Source organism: Pectinophora gossypiella, chromosome 13 (genome assembly GCF_024362695.1).
Source record: "Pectinophora gossypiella chromosome 13, ilPecGoss1.1, whole genome shotgun sequence".
Lineage (NCBI taxonomy): Eukaryota > Metazoa > Arthropoda > Insecta > Lepidoptera > Gelechiidae > Pectinophora > Pectinophora gossypiella.
Window position 1 is genome coordinate 9,182,536 of NC_065416.1, and position 18,375 is coordinate 9,200,910.

At 36.8% G+C, this 18,375-nt stretch overlaps 3 protein-coding genes across 4 annotated transcripts; 2 read left to right on the top strand and 1 right to left on the bottom strand.

Moving 5' to 3' along the window:
- The first annotated feature begins 6,410 nt into the window (after positions 1–6,410).
- On the top strand, positions 6,411–7,667 carry LOC126371929 (KRR1 small subunit processome component homolog). Its single transcript, XM_050017379.1, has one exon. It carries the CDS (start codon positions 6,580–6,582, stop codon positions 7,621–7,623), a length of 1,044 nt encoding a protein of 347 aa, XP_049873336.1. The 5' UTR covers positions 6,411–6,579; the 3' UTR covers positions 7,624–7,667.
- Positions 7,668–7,670: 3 nt separating this feature from the next.
- Positions 7,671–10,270, bottom strand: LOC126371925 (serine--tRNA ligase, mitochondrial). Its single transcript, XM_050017375.1, has 4 exons — positions 9,162–10,270; positions 8,610–8,797; positions 8,357–8,524; positions 7,671–7,994 (listed from the first exon to the last, which is right to left on the bottom strand). The coding sequence occupies exons 1-4, from the start codon at positions 9,765–9,767 to the stop codon at positions 7,679–7,681; spliced, it is 1,278 nt and encodes a 425-aa protein (XP_049873332.1). The 5' UTR covers positions 9,768–10,270; the 3' UTR covers positions 7,671–7,678.
- Positions 10,271–10,812: 542 nt separating this feature from the next.
- On the top strand, positions 10,813–17,341 carry LOC126371921 (DNA (cytosine-5)-methyltransferase PliMCI-like). Of its 2 annotated transcripts, none has more exons than XM_050017371.1 (8): positions 10,813–11,117; positions 11,749–11,848; positions 11,941–12,493; positions 12,581–12,794; positions 12,877–15,886; positions 15,964–16,144; positions 16,364–16,545; positions 17,136–17,341. In XM_050017371.1, the coding sequence occupies exons 1-8, from the start codon at positions 10,984–10,986 to the stop codon at positions 17,217–17,219; spliced, it is 4,458 nt and encodes a 1,485-aa protein (XP_049873328.1). In that variant the 5' UTR covers positions 10,813–10,983; the 3' UTR covers positions 17,220–17,341. The 2 variants fall into 2 exon arrangements, with proteins under 2 accessions (XP_049873328.1, XP_049873326.1); XM_050017369.1 differs by having other exon boundaries at positions 10,814–11,117; positions 11,749–11,857.
- The last annotated feature ends 1,034 nt before the right edge of the window (positions 17,342–18,375 follow it).

Below are 18,375 nucleotides of genomic sequence, written 5' to 3' on the forward strand. Positions count from 1 at the left end.
TAGTGAGCATTTCTTTTCTCATTTGTTCGACCGTCGAACCAATTTAAATTTAAAAATAGTTCTACCACATTTCAATGTTTTACTAATTTCGTAATAAAATTAAAAACGCTTGGTTCGTTATAAAATATATATTCGTGTACATCTATAGGATATCTTAGATCTTCTTTCTTATCGTGTGGGCCATATGCTTTGACCATTTTTATATTTACGCATTGAGTAATATTGATATCCCTCTAATTGCAGAAACCTTCCTCGACCACTTTTAATAATTTTCAATTCTTTAGACGTCATTCCGAAAAAATAAACAGTAAGTAAACTAAACAGGCACCAATAAATAAAACGTTATCACTGCAGCGCATGACTAGTGCAATACATCATATCGCATAGTTAAACAGGCTAAAAAAGCATCTACCCTCAAAATGAAAATAAAATCTATTACCACACTCCTTCTGCAGTTAAATATGTAGGTGTTCCAAATAAATAAATGTTTATAATGTATAATGCACATACCTAGGCGATGTAGGTATAGATGCATTTAAGGAAATGTGCAGTAGACAACTTCCGGGTGATATGACGATGATTTGTGTAATCTATATGTATTGTTTATTTACTTTGTTAGGAAGCCAGCTTATAACTTATAAGTTTTTTTAAATATGTATTCGATCTAAGACAGCCTCCGTGGTCTAGTGGTTAGAGCATTGGTCTCTCGATCCGGAGGTCCTGGGTTCGATTCCCGGGTGGGAAACAGTTTTTTAAAAACTACTTTGTGAGACTTTCCCGGTTTGGTTAGGACATTGCGGGCCACCAGATTGTCCGAAAAATAAGACGATTCCGTGCTTCGGAAGGCACGTTAAGCCGATGGTCCCGGTTACTATCTATGGAGGTAGTCGTTACGAGCCACGTCAGAGGCCTTTGGCGGCTCTATAACTCTGACACCAGGGTCTGTAAGATTGGTCATCAATCTTACAACCCACACGATAAGAAAGAAGATCTAAGATATCCTATAGATGTACACGAATATATATTTTATAACGAACCAAGCGTTTTTAATTTTATTACGAAATTAGTAAAACATTGAAATGTGGTAGAACTATTTTTAAATTTAAATTGGTTCGACGGTCGAACAAATGAGAAAAGAAATGCTCACTAGTTCGACGGTCGAACTAATGAGAAAAAAAATTCTCACTAGTCCGACGATCGAACTAATGAATCGAACTAGTGGGAACAAAGGCGTTGATTGCTTGAAGTCGTCCCTAACACAAAAGCGAACTCTTCGCTGTTTTGTGCATGGGCAAGAACAAAACTATACCCAAAAATTTGAGTAGTCCGAGGTGTTAGCGTCAGAACCCCTGGACCAAGGCGAATTTTCTTATGTTTGGAGACTATCAAAGTTCAATACCTTTTTGATACTATTTGGTAAGTACCTACATTATCTAGTACCTCAACAAACAGTGAAAAAACATATAAGTAAGTAAAGAAAGTGGCCAGACATTCTGACGTCAGGTTGTCTGGACCACATTTTTTTCACATTGTTTGAGTCAATTATTTATCTTAATTATTTATTAGTAAATATTATTAAATCATCTATCCACTCAACGGAACTGCTTATAGTCTAGAGGACTGATTGTAGTTAAACCAAGAAAAAAAAAGTAAATATTAAATATATATCTACATCCATCGCAAGATTAACTTAGTACCCTATAGAGTTATCTGTTAGACCAACATGATATATGGTGAGCCATATCTCCCATGGGCGCTGGGCCTGAAGGGCATCCGCCGGCGGGGACGCGGTTGTGTGCAATTTTTTGCGTTCCCGTATCCCCGTCACAAAGCGGGACGTCCCCCGTCCCCCCCCCCCGGGCGGCGTGGTATGCGTAACGCATTTCCCAACGATAAAAAAAATGGTGAGCCATATCGCCGTCTATAATATGGTCCAGCCAACTGTGAAACTGAACTTAAGATAAATTAATAACTCATTGGTGGAAGTCCGGTACCGGGGTTCGAACCAGCGTTCTCTGTTTGAGAAGCAAGCCGATGTAGCACAGGACCACAGTGACGTAACCTACCTACTACTAATCCATAAATTTCGAGTATTATAGGTATATTATCGTCAACGTCCCACTGCAGTCCACTGCTGGACAAGGCTCGCAACAAAGCCCTATCCTCAGCCTTACCCACCTTCTGCGTCGTCCCGCCATCTTGCCACGGGTCTACCCACACTGCGTTTCCCTAGACGCGGTCTCCACTCCAGAACACGCATGCAAGCACCAGCGGTTGTCGGTTCTGCGACTAATGTGGCCAGCTCACTGTCGCTTCAGTTTGCTAACTTTCAGAGCTAAGTATGTCGGTATCTTTGGTTCTCTGTCTGGATTAGCCCCACTGTTAAGTGTCCACACCTCGACTCCATATGTAATCATTAAAAATAAGTATACCTACTTACCTCAATTAAGAGGTTAGGTAATATTAGGAGGCTAGCTGGTTACGCAAGTCTAAACGCATACAGTCAAAATTTATATAGAATATATAAATCATTTAATCAAAATAAATTCATCGAGAGACAAATTGCCACGCTAAAGAATATTTTCATATTAAGGAACTTACTCGTATGTAAACTATTACTTAATTAAGTAAGTATAGTTATTACTTGATTATTATTATTACAGGGAAAATAAAAATATACGTAAATACAGAAAGGATGTTAGTGACACCGTAACGAATACTGAGGGGGATGATTCAGACCATGATTCTAATGTTAATACCAAGGGGAATTTTCTGTTGCAAAAATCATGTTTTTTTTTAATTATTTTCAATTCTATACTTTTGCAAAAAAAAAAAAACCACTTGATAATAACTCAGAATAATAAGCTACACTTACTATAATTGCATTCAGGGTCAAAACTAAGACTACAAATTTTGCCTGGATTGAAACTAGAGTACTTACTTCTTACCTGTTGCGAAGTTTTGTTAACAAAAATGACATTAAAATGTGATTTTTCAAAAAAGCGTTTACGAAGTATTCTCTATAAGATAACGGTAGGAGTGTAAACGACGCGACGCACGAAAATTTTTATATGGATTTTATACGTTTTATAAATTATATACCTCTACAATCTCCTTAGTTTATAACACGGAATAGAAGAAAGAGATCTCTTTCCCCCTCAGTATTCGTTACGATGTCACTAACACTCTGTACAAGTATGAAGAATCAACAAATAATAGGTCTTTTTACCTATGAAATTGCCGTTCTGCAGCCTACTGGGCATTTCAAATCTATACTTACCTATAATAAATCTGTAGAGGTCAGTTCTGTACATTAAATATATTTTCAAAATAACTATCAGGGGGTGATTAGTGATCGATACTGATGCCAAAAATGCAATCAGTAAAATTTTTGTCTGTCTGTATGTTCCTTATAGAAACAAAAACTACTGGACGTATTTTAATGAAACTTGGTACAATTATTCTTCATACTCCTGGGCAGGTTATAGTATACTTTTCATCACGCTACAATCAATAGGAGCAGAGTAGTGAAGGGAAATTTTGGGAAAACGGGAGAAGTTACTCCATTTTTTAAGCTTCCGTCGCGTGAGCAGCCTTAATGGTTAAAGTTACATAGAAATCATGTATGATGGAAATATCTTCTAAATATATAAAAGGAGAAACTGACTGACGGAATGACTGACATATCAACGCACAGCCTAAACGGCTAAACGTAGGCACTTGAAATTAGGAAGGGACGTAGCTTAGGTACCGTAGAGGTGCACTAAGAAAGGAATTCTCGAAATTCCCACGAGAACAGGAATTAGCGGGAAAACCCTTTTGTATAAAAATTCTAAACCGCTTAAGTTAGACGCTTGAAATTTGGCATGCAGGTACCATAGTTAACTTAAAGCTTAGTTGCAACTGGATATTGCAAAATTCCCACGGGAACGGGAGTTAGCGGGAAAAAACATTTGTATGATAAAATCTAAACCGCGTAAGATAGATGTTTTCAATCTAGCATGCATGCTACGAATAAAAGCATGCATGTATACCTTAGTAAATATAAATTTTAGTTATGGCTGTATTTTGCCCAAGCCAAGTCAATTTTGAACCAAGCCCTAACTTAAAAAAAGAGGTCATTAGGTCTTGTTTCTGGGTTCGGTATTATTTTCTACAGATTTTACGTTTATCTGGGACTTTGAAATAAGTACTTACTTGTTTTCAAAGTCGAATTAAAATCTGTAGAATAATACCGATCTTAGTTACAAGACCTTTTCTTTTGCACGTCCCACTCCTGTACATTAGGCCGCATGACGCGTAGTCCTTTGCCAAGTAAAATTCGATTATTAAAAAAAAAACAACTGTCATGTATCATTAAAACCAATCAAACAAGGCTTTTTTTTGGCGGGAGACGGGAACGGGACAATTGCTTTCTTCATTGAATAATCTAAATAATTAATACGAAGTGGTGTTTTGTGGTTAATGATCGCATTAAGTTAGTCGGAAGACATTCGCGAGTGTTATTATATTGGAGTATTCAATAAACAAAGTGTATCTGCCTATTTTCGCTTCGTGTCAGGAAGCCGCTTCATAACTCAAAAGTTTATGCGGACTTTTGAGTTAATTCGTTTGGGGTTCGGAGTAGGAGTCTACTCCGAGGGTGGGGGCTTAGGTTTCATCATCATCACCTTTCATCATTTCATTAATCATCAAGAAAAAAAATACGTCAGACATGGCTGTATGGGCATAGTTCCCTTTGCCTTACCCTTCGGGGAAAACCAAAACCAATCAAACAAAAACGTTAATGATCGCATTAAGTTAGTCTGAAAACATTCGCGATAGTGTTATTATATCGGAATATTCAATAAACAAAGTGCATTTACGCTTCGTGCCAACAAGCCGCTTTATAACTCGAAAGTTTATGCGGTAGGAGTCTGCTCCGAGGGTGGGAGCTTAGGATTCATCATTCATCGTCACCACCTTTCATCATCTCATTAATCATCATTTAGAAAAAAATACATAAGACTTGGCTGTATGGGCATAGTTTTCTTTGCCTTGCCCCTCGGGGAAAACCACCGAACAAAAAAAAAATGTCTATGGAAGTCGGTCTCGTCTCGGTCCCAGGACGGTCTCAGGTCTCGGTCGTCTGGTCTGCACTTTGCTCTGCACCAGGGCTGCCAGATCGTACTCTTTTTACGTACGATTCATTTCTACACATGTGCGATAGCAAGACTACGATCGTACGAAAAGTGTACGATTTTTCGGCACCTGGCAACATTTCGTAATGAAACAAATGTGTTCCTCCGGTTCCGGCAGCTTTGATTTTTTTCAACGCTGCAGGCATTTTTTAATCACAAGTGCAAAAGAAATTAAAAAAGATAATATGATTTAGATGACCCCATTCTATCGAAACTGGATTGTCTTGAACATACCAATGCTGCTTCCAGTAATTACAGGAAAAAAATACCGACGTTACAGCCACTCATGATAGTTCCAAGAATAATAAAACCCAAGGACATGCAAGTTTGTTCAAAATTGATGTATTATCTATGAATACCGATGAGTTTTGGGGCGTCAATAAAAAACAATTTGAAAATTATAAAATACTAGCTCAATTTGCTTTAAATGAAAACATAAACATAAAAATGTTTACCCCATTCCAGTGCAAACTGTGAAAGATCAATTTCAGTGAGGTCAATTTAACCAAAACAAAACTTAGAAATGGTTTATCTAATGAAACACTGAAGGGAACATTATTAGCCAAGCAATTAATACGAAAAAACGAAAATTGCACCAAGTTTAAGCCAACAACAGAAATGTTAAAAAATATGACCTCACAAAATTTGTATAAGTCTAATAAATAGTTTAATTGCATTATTGTTTGATTCTTAACGAATTATTCTCATTTTTAATAAAACTTTGAACTTTTAAGTTGTATTTCATTTCAAAATTTCCTTGGAATACATTTTTTCATCTGGCAGCCCTGCTCTGCACTGCACACAAACTGCACAGGTGTCAGGCATTTTGGCGGGAAACGGGAACGGGACAGTTGCTTTCTTCATTGGGTAATCTAAATAATTAATACGAAGTGGTGTTTTGTGGTTAATGATCGCATTAAGTTAGTCGGAAGACATTCGCGAGTGTTATTATATCGGAGTATTCAATGAACAAAGCGTATCTGCCTATTTTCGCTTCGTGCCAAGAAGCCGCTTCATAACTCGAAAGTTTATGCGGACTTTTGAGTTAATTCGTTTGGGGTTCGGAGTAGGAGTCTACTCCGAGGGTGGGGGCTTAGGTTTCATCATCATCACCTTTCATCATTTCATCAATCATCAAGAAAAAAAATACGTAAGACATGGCTGTATGGGCATAGTTCCCTTTGCCTTACCCTTCGGGGAAAACTAAAACAAAAAATAAAACAAAAAAAAAATGCACAGGTGTCAATTGTCATCCATGCGTATGCGTAGTTCTTCTTTATCTCTTCACAACATTTTCTCTGCCGAATAGAATATAGATAGAGCGTGCAAGTTTAAGTGATCGCGTGGTTTATTTTAGTGTCTAACAAAGAGTAATAACTGTGAATAAATTGTGATCGCTATGCAGGATCAAGGCTCCGATGAAGAGAGACATGACCCTGGACCTGTAGACAACGCGTGGGCTATGAAAATACCCAAGTTTACTCCAGAAGATAACCCCCACGGCCTGCTAGAAGAAAGCAAATTTGCGACCTTGTTCCCTAAATATCGTGAGCAATACCTTAAGGAATGTTGGCCGCTAGTTCAAAAAGTATTGAAAGTGCATCATATAATCGCCGAATTAGACCTCATCGAGGGAAGTTTGACTGTGAAAACTACAAGAAAAACTTGGGATCCTTATATTATTATCAAAGCTCGCGACTTCATGAAACTGTTGTCAAGAAGTGTTCCTTTCGAACAAGCGGTACGCGTTTTAGAAGATGAAATAGGATGTGACATAATAAAAATTAACTCCTTTGTATGTAAGAAAGAGACATTTTTAAAGCGACGACAGAGGTTAATTGGACCCAATGGAGTGACATTGAAATCAATAGAACTTTTGACAGAATGCTATGTCCTTGTCCAAGGCAACACTGTCTCTGCTGTTGGCCCATACAAAGGTTTAGTCCAAGTGAGGCGTATCGTTGAAGATACAATGAAAAATATTCACCCCATGTATAACATAAAAAGTTTGATGATCAAGAGAGAATTGATGAAAGATCCAAAGTTGAAAAATGAGAGTTGGGATAGATTTTTGCCGAATTTCAAGAGTAAAAATGTTCCTAGAAAACAACCTAAAAAGAAGGTCAAGAAGAAGCCATACACACCGTTCCCACCCACACAGACTGAGAGTAAAATTGACCGTGAATTGGCGACCGGAGAATACTTCCTCAAAGATGAACAAAAGAAAGCAAAACGTCAGCATGAGAAAGAAGAGAAACAAGCAGAAGTTAAGCGTGCTAGGGATGTACAGAGACAGAAGGACTATATACCACCAGAAGAGAAATTGCTTGAAACACAATCTACTTCAACTGAAAACACTGTGGACATTGGGAAATTGAAAGCTAAAATGAAAAAGTTTTCTAAACAACATAGGGAGCTGAAAAACAAAAGTAAAGAACCCTGATAGACATGTAACAAATAACAATTAATAAATAATGTGAAAGACTACTATTGTTATTTTATTTCTTTATTTTCAACAATTTTAATTCAGGTATAGATGTATTTTTGGTAATGTATTTCTTACCATTCATAAATGGTTGCAAAATCTCTGGGATAAGTATTTTTCCCTTAAGATCTTGATGAGTTTCTATTAATGCAATTAACATTCTTGGGATAGCACATGCAGTTCCATTTAGAGTATGAACATACATTAGTTTGCTTTTATCAATGTATTTGATATGAAGTCTTCTGGATTGGTAATCTGTACAGTTACTGCAACTTGACACTTCTCCATAGTTGTTACGCCCTGGCATCCAAGCTTCAATGTCATACTTTCTGTAAGACAGTTAATGCAAAAATATTTATAATTCAAAATATGCAAAAAGCAAACTTTATTTGAACACAAATGGACTGAAAAAATTATTTAAAGCATAAATAAGCCCTAAAACTTATTCTACACAAAAGAAAGGCACTTCTACTTTTTTATAACAAACTAAAAAAAAGGAGGAGCTTCTCAATTCATTGGGATCTTTTTTTTATGTAAGTATGTTCCCCAATTATGAAAAGGGTATGGTACCCAGGTGGTGCCGAAGAGAAATCGAGGGCAACCCTCAACTTTTATAGACGCATGGTAACACGAAAAGCAAATTATGCAAGTTTATGTAGACCTGCTTTAAATAATTAAAATCTTTTTATACCTATAAGCAGGAGCTCCCAACTCATGAGGTGGCATGTCTAACACTTTCATATGGAATCCAAGTGGAGAGAATAATTCTTCTTCTGTTTTCTGAAGGTACTCCAGCATTTCTTCAGATTGCTCCGGTGTGGTAACAGCAAACATTTCTACCTTTGTAAACTGATGTACTCTAGGAAATGAAAGAGTAAAAATTAATCAATTTCAAACATTTTTTTGTATCCATATTAACTGTAAGTAATTCTGGAATCAAATACCTGTAAATGCCTCTTTCTTCAATAAGATTAGAAGTTTCAGCCCTATAACAACGACTAACTGCAGCTAGCTTCAATGGTAAGTCTTGTTTCTGATGGACTGTATTCATTAATAATCCTGCTAGAGACATTTCAGCTGTACCTGATAGGTACAAATCAGGTCCATGATGGAGAGGATCCAGAGAATAAATCTAAAAAAAATATTAAAAGATAATTTCAACTTAATTTTCAGTAACAAAAGCTTAAGTCTACAGCTATTGGTATCCTATTTAGAAGAATGCTTGACACTGATTGTGAGGTTCAAATCCAGGATGGACCTAAACTGATGATTTTCAAATATTTGGATCTTAAATAATTATCATATGCTTATCGGTGAAAGAAAACATTGTATGGAAACCCACACACTTCACTTCTGTAAATAAATTGACCTGTCAAGTGTCAAATCTTCAGGTTAGGTAAGCAGACCCTGTGAAAAGGGTCCAACGCTAGGGAGATGATAAACTTAAGTCTGTCTTTTAGATTAGAAGTATAAATTTTGGATTAGTGCCCACCCACCTGTGTTCGATCATTGTTCACCATCATCCCACAACTCTGCAGTACATTGCTTGGAAGAATATCTGGTACAGATACTAAATTGAAGTTTTTTTTCAACAATGAGCAAACAGTATACTTTATTAATGCTTCTTCTAGTTCTGCTAACTCTCCCAGAAAATAATAGCTTTTGTGACCACAAGTTTGTCCTAACTTGTCAGTACGCATTAAGTTCAAACGTCTTGTAATTTCACCAAATTCTAAAGGAACATAACTGCCAAAGTCTCTCTTTTTATTTAATTCACGTACTAAACGCGGATCCTCTTTATACTCTTTTACAGAAGGGTGGGTTTTGTTTGGCAAAGTACTAAGTTCTTTAAACAAGTTCTCTCTTATAGTGAAATATGATTTATCATTTGGTGAAGTTTGTTTAAAGATATTGTATGTTTCCAAAACACGATTGATATTGCCCACACCTTTCCTTTTTTTTATGTTTTCTATGATCTCCATAGTATTTTCTACATTGCAATAATAATCAACATCAATATCAGGAAGAGGCACAGATGAATATAACCTTAGAAAATATGATCTTATCGACAAACTCGTCTTATACATTAATGAAGACAGCATTGTAATATCTTTGAATTTGTAGACACCCTTTCTTGTCAGCAAATTTAGAAAAAATAAGAATTACATTACAATCCTTTGAAATGAAAAATAAAACATTTGATCAGCTGTTTTTTTTTTTGTTTTGGTTTTCCCCGAAGGGTAAGGCAAAGGGAACTATGCCCATACAGCCATGTCTTACGTATTTTTTTTCTTGATGAATGATGAAATGATGAAAGGTGATGATGATGAAACCTAAGCCCCCACCCTCGGAGTAGACTCCTACTCCGAACCCCAAACGAATTAACTCGAAAGTCCGCATAAACTTTCGAGTTATGAAGCGGCTTCTTGACACGAAGCGAAAATAGGCAGATACACTTTGTTTATTGAATACTCCAATATAATAACACTGGCGAATGTCTTCCGACTAACTTAATGCGATCATCAACCACAAAACACCACTTCGTATTAATTATTTAGATTATTCAATGAAGAAAGCAACTGTCCCGTTCCCGTTTCCCGCCAAAAAAGCCTTTTGATCAGCTGATAGTGACAGATCATGGTTTGGTTTTCCCCGAAGGGTAAGGCAAAGGGAACTATGCCCATACAGCCATGTCTTACGTATGTTTTTTTTCTTGATGACGAATGAAATGATGAAAGGTGATGACGATGAATGATGAAACCTAAGCCCCCACCCTCGGAGCAGACTCCTACTCCGAACCCAAAAAAATATAATGTAATGGTAGAGGCATAAAATATACAGAATGTTAGTGACATCGTAACGAATATACTGAGGGGGATTTTGGGGATGATTCAGACCATGCTTCAGAGTTAATATCATGTGAAATTTTCCGTCGCAAAATTCATGTATTTTATGTGTTTTTCTTAAATTATTTTCAATTCTATACGTTTGCGATGGAAAATTCCACTTGATATTAATTCTGAATAATGAGTATGGACGTAGTATTACTCTTTGATAATGAGCATCGACCAAAGTCATGGACCAAAGACCAAGGTCCTTGTCATAGACGAATGTTTAACAAGTAAAAAAAAAGTTCGTTTTCATTCATTGAACTCGTTCGTTCGTTCTTTTTGTTGTGTTTCTTATTTCTAAGATTATTTCGCGCCTATTTTACTTTTCTACTGATTTTCTTTACTGGCTTCTCCGTGATTTATGAATTTTATAATGTATAATAGTGTTTTAATAACATAATTTTAAGCATCAATTTGATTACCTAAAATGCCAGCGTCAATGCGAAACGGCAGCATATCTAGCCAATCGTGGAATAAGAGTTCAACATCATGGGATGATGAAGTTACTCCAGAAGAAAGTAATCTTCCCGATAAGAAGACATCCAAAGCACTTTCTAGAAAGTAAGTTCATTAAGCATTGTATGTAATCAAGTTACTTCTGTATAATTTTGCTTCTGTGACAAAAAAAATGTTTATTGGTTATTTCACTTTCTGTCGAGCAATAAAAAGTATACCTGTAGAACTTGCGCCTTAGGTCACGTGAACTCAAGAACCCTTTAACTATTATATTAGAATTTATTGTTTGTTAATCCTTCTTCTGTATTCAAACTCGATTTCCTCGCGCTGGTGGCCAGTTGTCTGCGTACTGGTATGCAGGCGCTCGTCGAAGAAGTCTTCAACAGTTATCACATTAACACTGGCAAGCAATTTTGCAAAACTATATCAATTACGTTTTTACTTCTATTTCAGTATAACATAACAGTAGGTATAATATTGCTTTCAGATTCCATCTACCTATTCAGCCTGTATCTATCCACTGCTTAGTTTAGACCTCCTCTTCTCTATTAGTCCGAGTTCTATTTTAAAAAAAATTGCTTTCCTGCATCAATGGTAATGGTATTTGATGACACTATGATAGTAAATAATGGTTCATAACTTTGAATGAAGGGCTTAAAATATGGATTAGGTGATTTCATTTTATGTACTTAGATGTTACTCATTTATACCAAAAGTTATTGGAATTAATTTTCAGGGGAAGGCAAAGATTGTCCCAGAATGGTACTAGTAAACAGTTGACCATTACCAATATGTTTCCAGTGAAAAGAAGCAGGAGTTCTGAAAACATTGAAGAGGTTAAACTTGTCAGTAAATATTACAAATAATTGCCATTGATTATTTTTTCTCAATTCCTATATTGTTAATAATTTTTTATTTATGCTTACAGAAAAAAGTTAAAATTGATGCAAACATAGAAGCAGTTGAGCAAAAACATAATAATAATGATACTATAGAAAACAAAGAATCGGACACCAGTACAGATGATGTTACTAACAATTGTAATAATAATCATGTTTTTAATTCATCTTGTGTAGATGAAGTAGAAATACAAAACCTTGACAATAATAACAAAAGTGAAAATAGTTCCCAAGATGTATGCAACAAAAGTTTAGAAAGTTCAGACGACAAAACGGAAAATGGATATCACAAAGAAATTAGTGAACATTTTGAATCCAGTGATACTGTAAAGATAGGATCTGAGGATAATTTGGTTGAAGATGTTAATAAATCCAATGTAGGTCACAAAGACAAGGCAAACAACGAAGTTTCAGATTTAAATTCAAATCAGACAATAAAAAGTAACATTCCAGATAATGAGCAATGCAATATTTGTGGTCAATTTATAAATAATTCTGATATTATATATTACCAAGGACACCCACAGGATGCTGTGGAAGAGTTTATTGCATTGACTAATGAGAAATTGGTCTTATCTGCAGGTGTGTTTGGTGAAAACAAAGTTAATGTTACTTGGATTAATTTACTTTATTCTGTAACATTGTATTCATATCAGTTTTGTGTTTTAGGTGATGAAGGAGATATAATGGAAAGACCACAAACCAACATAACAGGATTTTCAATATTTGATCAACATGGGCACCTATGTCCTATTGATGGTGGACTTGTTGAGAATGATGTTCGTATATACATGTCAGGTTATTTAAAATCCATATGTTCCGACTCTTCTGACATAGATGAGGATTCAATACCTGTAAAAGATGTAGGCCCTATTATTGAATGGTAAGTTTTTAAGTTACAGCATTAAACACTTTATGATTGTGGGTTTTAAAACACAGCTGATTTATGTTTATACTATTTACAGGTTTATTCATGGATTTGATGGTGGCGACAGAAATTGTATCACACTTTCAACTGAATTTGGCGAGTATAATTTGTTGAAACCTAGTACAGAATACACACCACTTATGAACAATTTATATGAAAAGATATGGTTAAGCAAAGTTGTAGTAGAATACTTGGAAGAGTTTCATTATCTTCAGCCTAATTATGAAGATTTACTCGAAGTCGTTAGAGAAGCGAAAATTCCAGAGCTGGATGATAAAAAAATGACTGAGGAAATGCTTCACAAACATGCACAATTTGTATGTGATCAAGTTGTCAGCTTAGAAACAAACGAAGATGACGATCCTTTGATTACCTTACCATGTATGAGAGAACTTATAAAGTTGATGGGCATAAAATTCGGGAAACGTAAAATTCGAGCTAAAATCGATTACAAAAAAGTAGACAAAAAATCTTGGACAAAAGCAACAACGACACCACTAGTAAGAAAAACATTTGAAAGTTTCTTTACGAACCAGTTGGACAAGACAAATCATGAGTTAGTTTTAAGAAGAAAAAGATGTGGTATTTGTGAGGCCTGTCAGCTACCAGATTGTGGAGAGTGCAATGCTTGTCGGGCTATGGCCAAATTTGGTGGTCATGGAAGAACTAAGAAAGCATGTGTTCGGAGACTTTGCCCTAATATGGCTGTGCAGCAGGCTGAGGATTCAGAACCTGAAGATGAAGATGATTATCAAATAATGGTTGAAAAGAAAATACAAGATAAATTAGAAGATACAGTACCAGTAAAACTAACAGGAGTTAACAGCAGAAATATAAAGTGGATTGGAGAACCAGTTAAGGCAGATTCAACAAAAATCTACTATGAGAAAGTAGAAATTGATGGTGCAGAACTTCAAATTGGAGACTATGTTATGGTGGAAACTTCACAACCAAATATACCTGCTTTAGTGGCCAGAGTTGTATACATGTGGAAGGAAACATTTAATCTTAAAGCGGGTTATTTCCATGGCGAAGTTTTTATAAGGTCATCAGAAACTGTATTGGGTGAAGTGGGAGACCCTAGGGAAGTCTTTTTAGGAGACAAATGTTGCCACGCCGCTCCTCTGTCGTCTATATTACGGAAAGCCATTGTGGAAAAAAAAGAAATATCCAAAGATTGGTTTAAACTTGGTGGTAAAGAAGTTGATGATGATACATTTGAGGATGATGGCAAAACATATTTCTACAATAAATACTACGAAAGATTTACTGCTCGCTTTGAAGATTTACCAGAAAATCCAGTTTGTCCTAATGAAATGAGGAAACACCGATATTGTCCATCATGTGAACGTAAGACTAAACGTGATGCCAAAAATATACCCAAAGTAGTAGAGAAATTAGTAGAAAAATCTGATAATGTTAAAGAAGCTAATAGAACAGAGTGGTCTTTAGTGAAATGGCAAGATTATGATTATAAGAAAGGTTGTGGTGTATTTTTAAAGCCAGGGACTTTTAAATTAAAAAACAGTCTTAATAATTCCAATAATATTACTAAGGTAAAACTAGAAAAGGTTGATGAAGATGTTTATCCTGAATATTATAGAAAAAGCGATAGTAATTTGCGCGGCTCAAATGTCGACACAGGCGAACCATTTTGTTTGGGTTATATAGCTGCAATTACAGCTGCTGGCGATGGTCCCTTGATTGTTCCTCAAGACATCTATATCAAAGTAAATGTCTTGTACAGACCTGAAAACACCTTCAGTAGATTTCCGCAACATGAAGATCTAAATGTTGTGTACTGGAGTGATGAAATTGTGGAAGTTCCATTTTCTACAGTGGTAGGTCCTTGCTCTTTGACTTACGAAAAGAACATTCCTGAACAAGATTCCATTCATGAGTGGTTAGAAAAAGATCCCAGTAGATTTTATTTTAGAATGGCTTATGATAAATCACGTGGAGAGTTCGTAGATGTACCACACCACGCTAGTAGCATTGGGCGAACAGATAAAGGTAAAGACAAAGGTAAAGGAAAAGGAAAGTCCAGCAAGCCACAACAAGAACAACAGAACACGAAAGTGGAAGAGATAAAAATTAGACCTTTGAGAACTCTGGATGTGTTTGCTGGATGTGGTGGGTTATCAGACGGTTTACATCAGGCTGGTATAGCAGAATGTAGATGGGCTATAGAAAATTTAGAAGCAGCCGCGCACGCCTATTCACTTAATAACAAAAACTGCACAGTATTCAATGAAGACTGTAATGCATTGTTGAAGGATGCCATGTCTGGTGCCAGTCATAGTGCCGGTGGCTTGCGCCTTCCAATGCAGGGAGAAGTAGAACTTCTCTGTGGTGGCCCACCTTGCCAAGGATTTTCTGGCATGAATAGATTCAATTCAAGAGAATATTCTAATTTCAAAAATTCCCTAGTGGCATCATACTTATCATTTTGTGATTATTATAGACCAAAATATTTCATCCTCGAAAATGTCAGGAATTTTGTTGCATTCAAGAAAGGAATGGTTCTGAAACTAACTCTCAGAACATTACTGGATATGGGTTACCAGTGCACTTTTGGAATTTTGCAAGCTGGAAATTATGGCGTACCACAAACCAGGCGAAGACTTATTATTTTAGCCGCTGCACCTGGCTATAAACTGCCGCTGTATCCAGAACCAACTCATGTATTTAGTAGGCGCGCATGTTCTCTCACAGCTACTATCGACGGTAAAAGATTCGTGACAAACAGCCAGTGGGACGAGTCGGCTCCAAGGAGAACATGCACTATACATGATGCTATGAGCGATTTACCAGAAATCTGTAATGGTGCAAATAAATTGGAGATAGACTACGGTTCTATGCCTGAAAGTCACTTTCAGCGTATGATAAGAAGCAAAGACGAGAGTACAAAACTGCGAGATCACATTTGTAAAAATATGGCTCCACTGATACAAGCGAGAATCTGCAGAGTGCCTACCACTCCTGGCTCGGATTGGAGGGACCTTCCTAATATATCTGTTACTCTGTCAGACGGAACCAAGTGCAAGGTAGATAAAAAATAATTACTCTTCTTTATCTAAGATTTAGGGCGCAAATAACGGTTCACTTGTATTTTGTGTTGCAGGTCCTGCAATATCGGTACGACGACAAGAAGAATGGTCGGTCATCGTCGGGAGCGCTGCGGGGCGTGTGCGCGTGCGCGGCGGGAGGGACTTGTTCGTCGAATGATAAACAGGAAAACACACTGATTCCTTGGTGTCTGCCGCACACAGGCAATCGACACAACAACTGGGCTGGTCTCTATGGTAAATAGAACTAAATAACTTCTTTCCAAATTCAGAATTTGAATATCTCATTAAACTAATGCAGCTTTACAGACATATATTTCACTTGCACACAAAACTAATTGAAGACCCTATATGTACCTGACTTAAGAACGTCAACAACCTGGTTTTTACATTTACCTAAAAATAAAGCCAGATTATTATACACTGTGTGTAATATAATGCTCAACACATTGGCAGGTCGCGTGTCGTGGGATGGTTACTTTAGCACGACGGTGACGGATCCCGAGCCTATGGGCAAACAGGGCCGGGTGTTGCATCCGGAGCAGAACCGTGTGGTGTCCGTGCGGGAGTGCGCGCGGTCTCAGGGCTTCCGAGACACTTACATCTTCGCTGGATCCATACAGGATAAGCATAGACAGGTAATATACCGATACCGATTTAAGATTTAGGTATATTCAGACATAAACACACGCGCGTATACCAAAATGGGGTACGAAAGTCACAACAAAAGGAAGAAAGAAGAAGGAAAAAGAAAGAAGTTGAAGAAGAAGTGAAGTGTTGAAGTTGGAAGAAGTTGGATTTAAGTCTGATGGCGATTAGCCCATCATTGTGCATCAAGTTAGAAAAGACACAAGCCATTTGTTGGTCGCAATTATCGCTCAAAGTTTTTGTTACGGTGTCACTTGTTTTTTTTTTTTTTGAAGTGACTTATTGTAGATTTGCCTCAGATGGCATTAACTACTTGGCCGGACAAATGGGGAGCGCTGAAGGCTCTCACCCGGTACAACGTTTAAGACAACAGGCCTGAGGGTGCCCAGTTGGGCGCGAACCTCGGCTCAGGGCGTCGTCTGAGAGGAAAAATATTTGAAAGAATTAATCAACCCTAGTGGGTCGATAGCGATAAGCGCTGAATGAGGGAAACCGGTGTCACTAACACTCATAAATTACTCATGCATTTATAAAAATATGTCATATATTATTTCAGATTGATATTTCAAATTGTTTTCAGATAGGAAACGCGGTGCCACCGCCGCTGGGGGCGGCTTTAGGACGTGAGATCAAGAAGGCTTTTATAAAAAGTACTCCAACTTGACCATTGTTACTTTATATGCATTTGACTGAAGTGGTATTTTTTAAAATTATGTTAATAATATTTTGCCTATTTTGTGTAACTTTAATAAGCCAATATAAAAGTTACTTTAATAAGCCAATACAATATAAGTGTTTTTGATTTCTTATAATTATCCCTGTAGGTATGTACGTCCAAAGCTAACAATCTGGAAAGTCTTCAAAAGTGGACTTTCTACAAGATATTTTTTGTTTCTATATCTCCACGATAAATGACGAACCCTTCACCATGCATCGGTCTGACTCTGACACCTGTAGGTGTATTTTGTAACATTTGACAGTTCCGGTGGACAATTCAGATCAGTTAAAAGCAAAAGTGTTATTATCAATTACGTTAAATAATAACGGCCTCTGTGGTCCAGTGGCGGAGCGTTGATATCACGGTCTGGAGGTACTGGGTTCGATTCCCGGTACAAGTTTAACAAAAGTCACTTTCGTGAGACTGTCCCTGGTTTGATCAGGCAATGACTGTAGTGCTGTGTTTATCAAAACTTACTAGACTACACGTATCACATGCTACACGTATGTGTTAATTACGTTTATCAAAAAAAGTAGAGGAATTTTAAAATATACCTGTTAATACTGACACTTGTAACATAATATACATGTATAGTTTTGATAAATACATTCTCGTAATATTTTTTTCTTGTAATACTGGGCTTGTAAGTTTTGATAAACAGGGCACAGGTCGTAATCACTCGTGTACCTATCTCACGCACCTTAAGCAGTGGCTTAAAAGGACCGACTGGTCCCGGCTACTATTTAGTCGTTACATGAGCTATGTCAGGGGCTGATGGCGGCTGTAACCTTGACATCAGGGTTGACGAGGTCAGTCATTGATCTTGCAATCCACACGAGAGAAGAGGAAGTTACAAAATGAATTTGAGTTTGATTTTTCACAGCTTGTCAACCGAAGATGTCAAAAGCTACGGAATAAACCAGGGGCCTGTTTAATAAAACTTACAATTGTAAATTACAATGGCAATTTGATGTACATTGCGGAATATGTGATCACGAATATTTTGCAGTTTCATATTAGCTACGTAATGAACACCAAATTGTCGTTGTAATTTACAATTGTAAGTTTTATGAAACAGGCCCCTGGCCGTATCTGGAAGCCT

Coding starts and splice junctions, on each gene's coding strand:
- LOC126371921 (XM_050017369.1), top strand. CDS start 10,984: ATGCCAGCGTCAATGCGAAACGGCAGCATATCTAGCCAATCGTGGAAT. Junction 11,118..11,748: donor TCCAAAGCACTTTCTAGAAA/GTAAGTTCATTA, acceptor ATTAATTTTCAG/GGGAAGGCAAAGATTGTCCC. Junction 12,494..12,580: donor GAAATTGGTCTTATCTGCAG/GTGTGTTTGGTG, acceptor TTTGTGTTTTAG/GTGATGAAGGAGATATAATG.
- LOC126371929 (XM_050017379.1), top strand. CDS start 6,580: ATGCAGGATCAAGGCTCCGATGAAGAGAGACATGACCCTGGACCTGTA.
- LOC126371925 (XM_050017375.1), bottom strand. CDS start 9,767: ATGCTGTCTTCATTAATGTATAAGACGAGTTTGTCGATAAGATCATAT. Junction 8,798..9,161: donor TGAACAATGATCGAACACAG/GTGGGTGGGCAC, acceptor TATTTTTTTTAG/ATTTATTCTCTGGATCCTCT. Junction 7,995..8,356: donor TTGGGAGCTCCTGCTTATAG/GTATAAAAAGAT, acceptor ACTGTCTTACAG/AAAGTATGACATTGAAGCTT.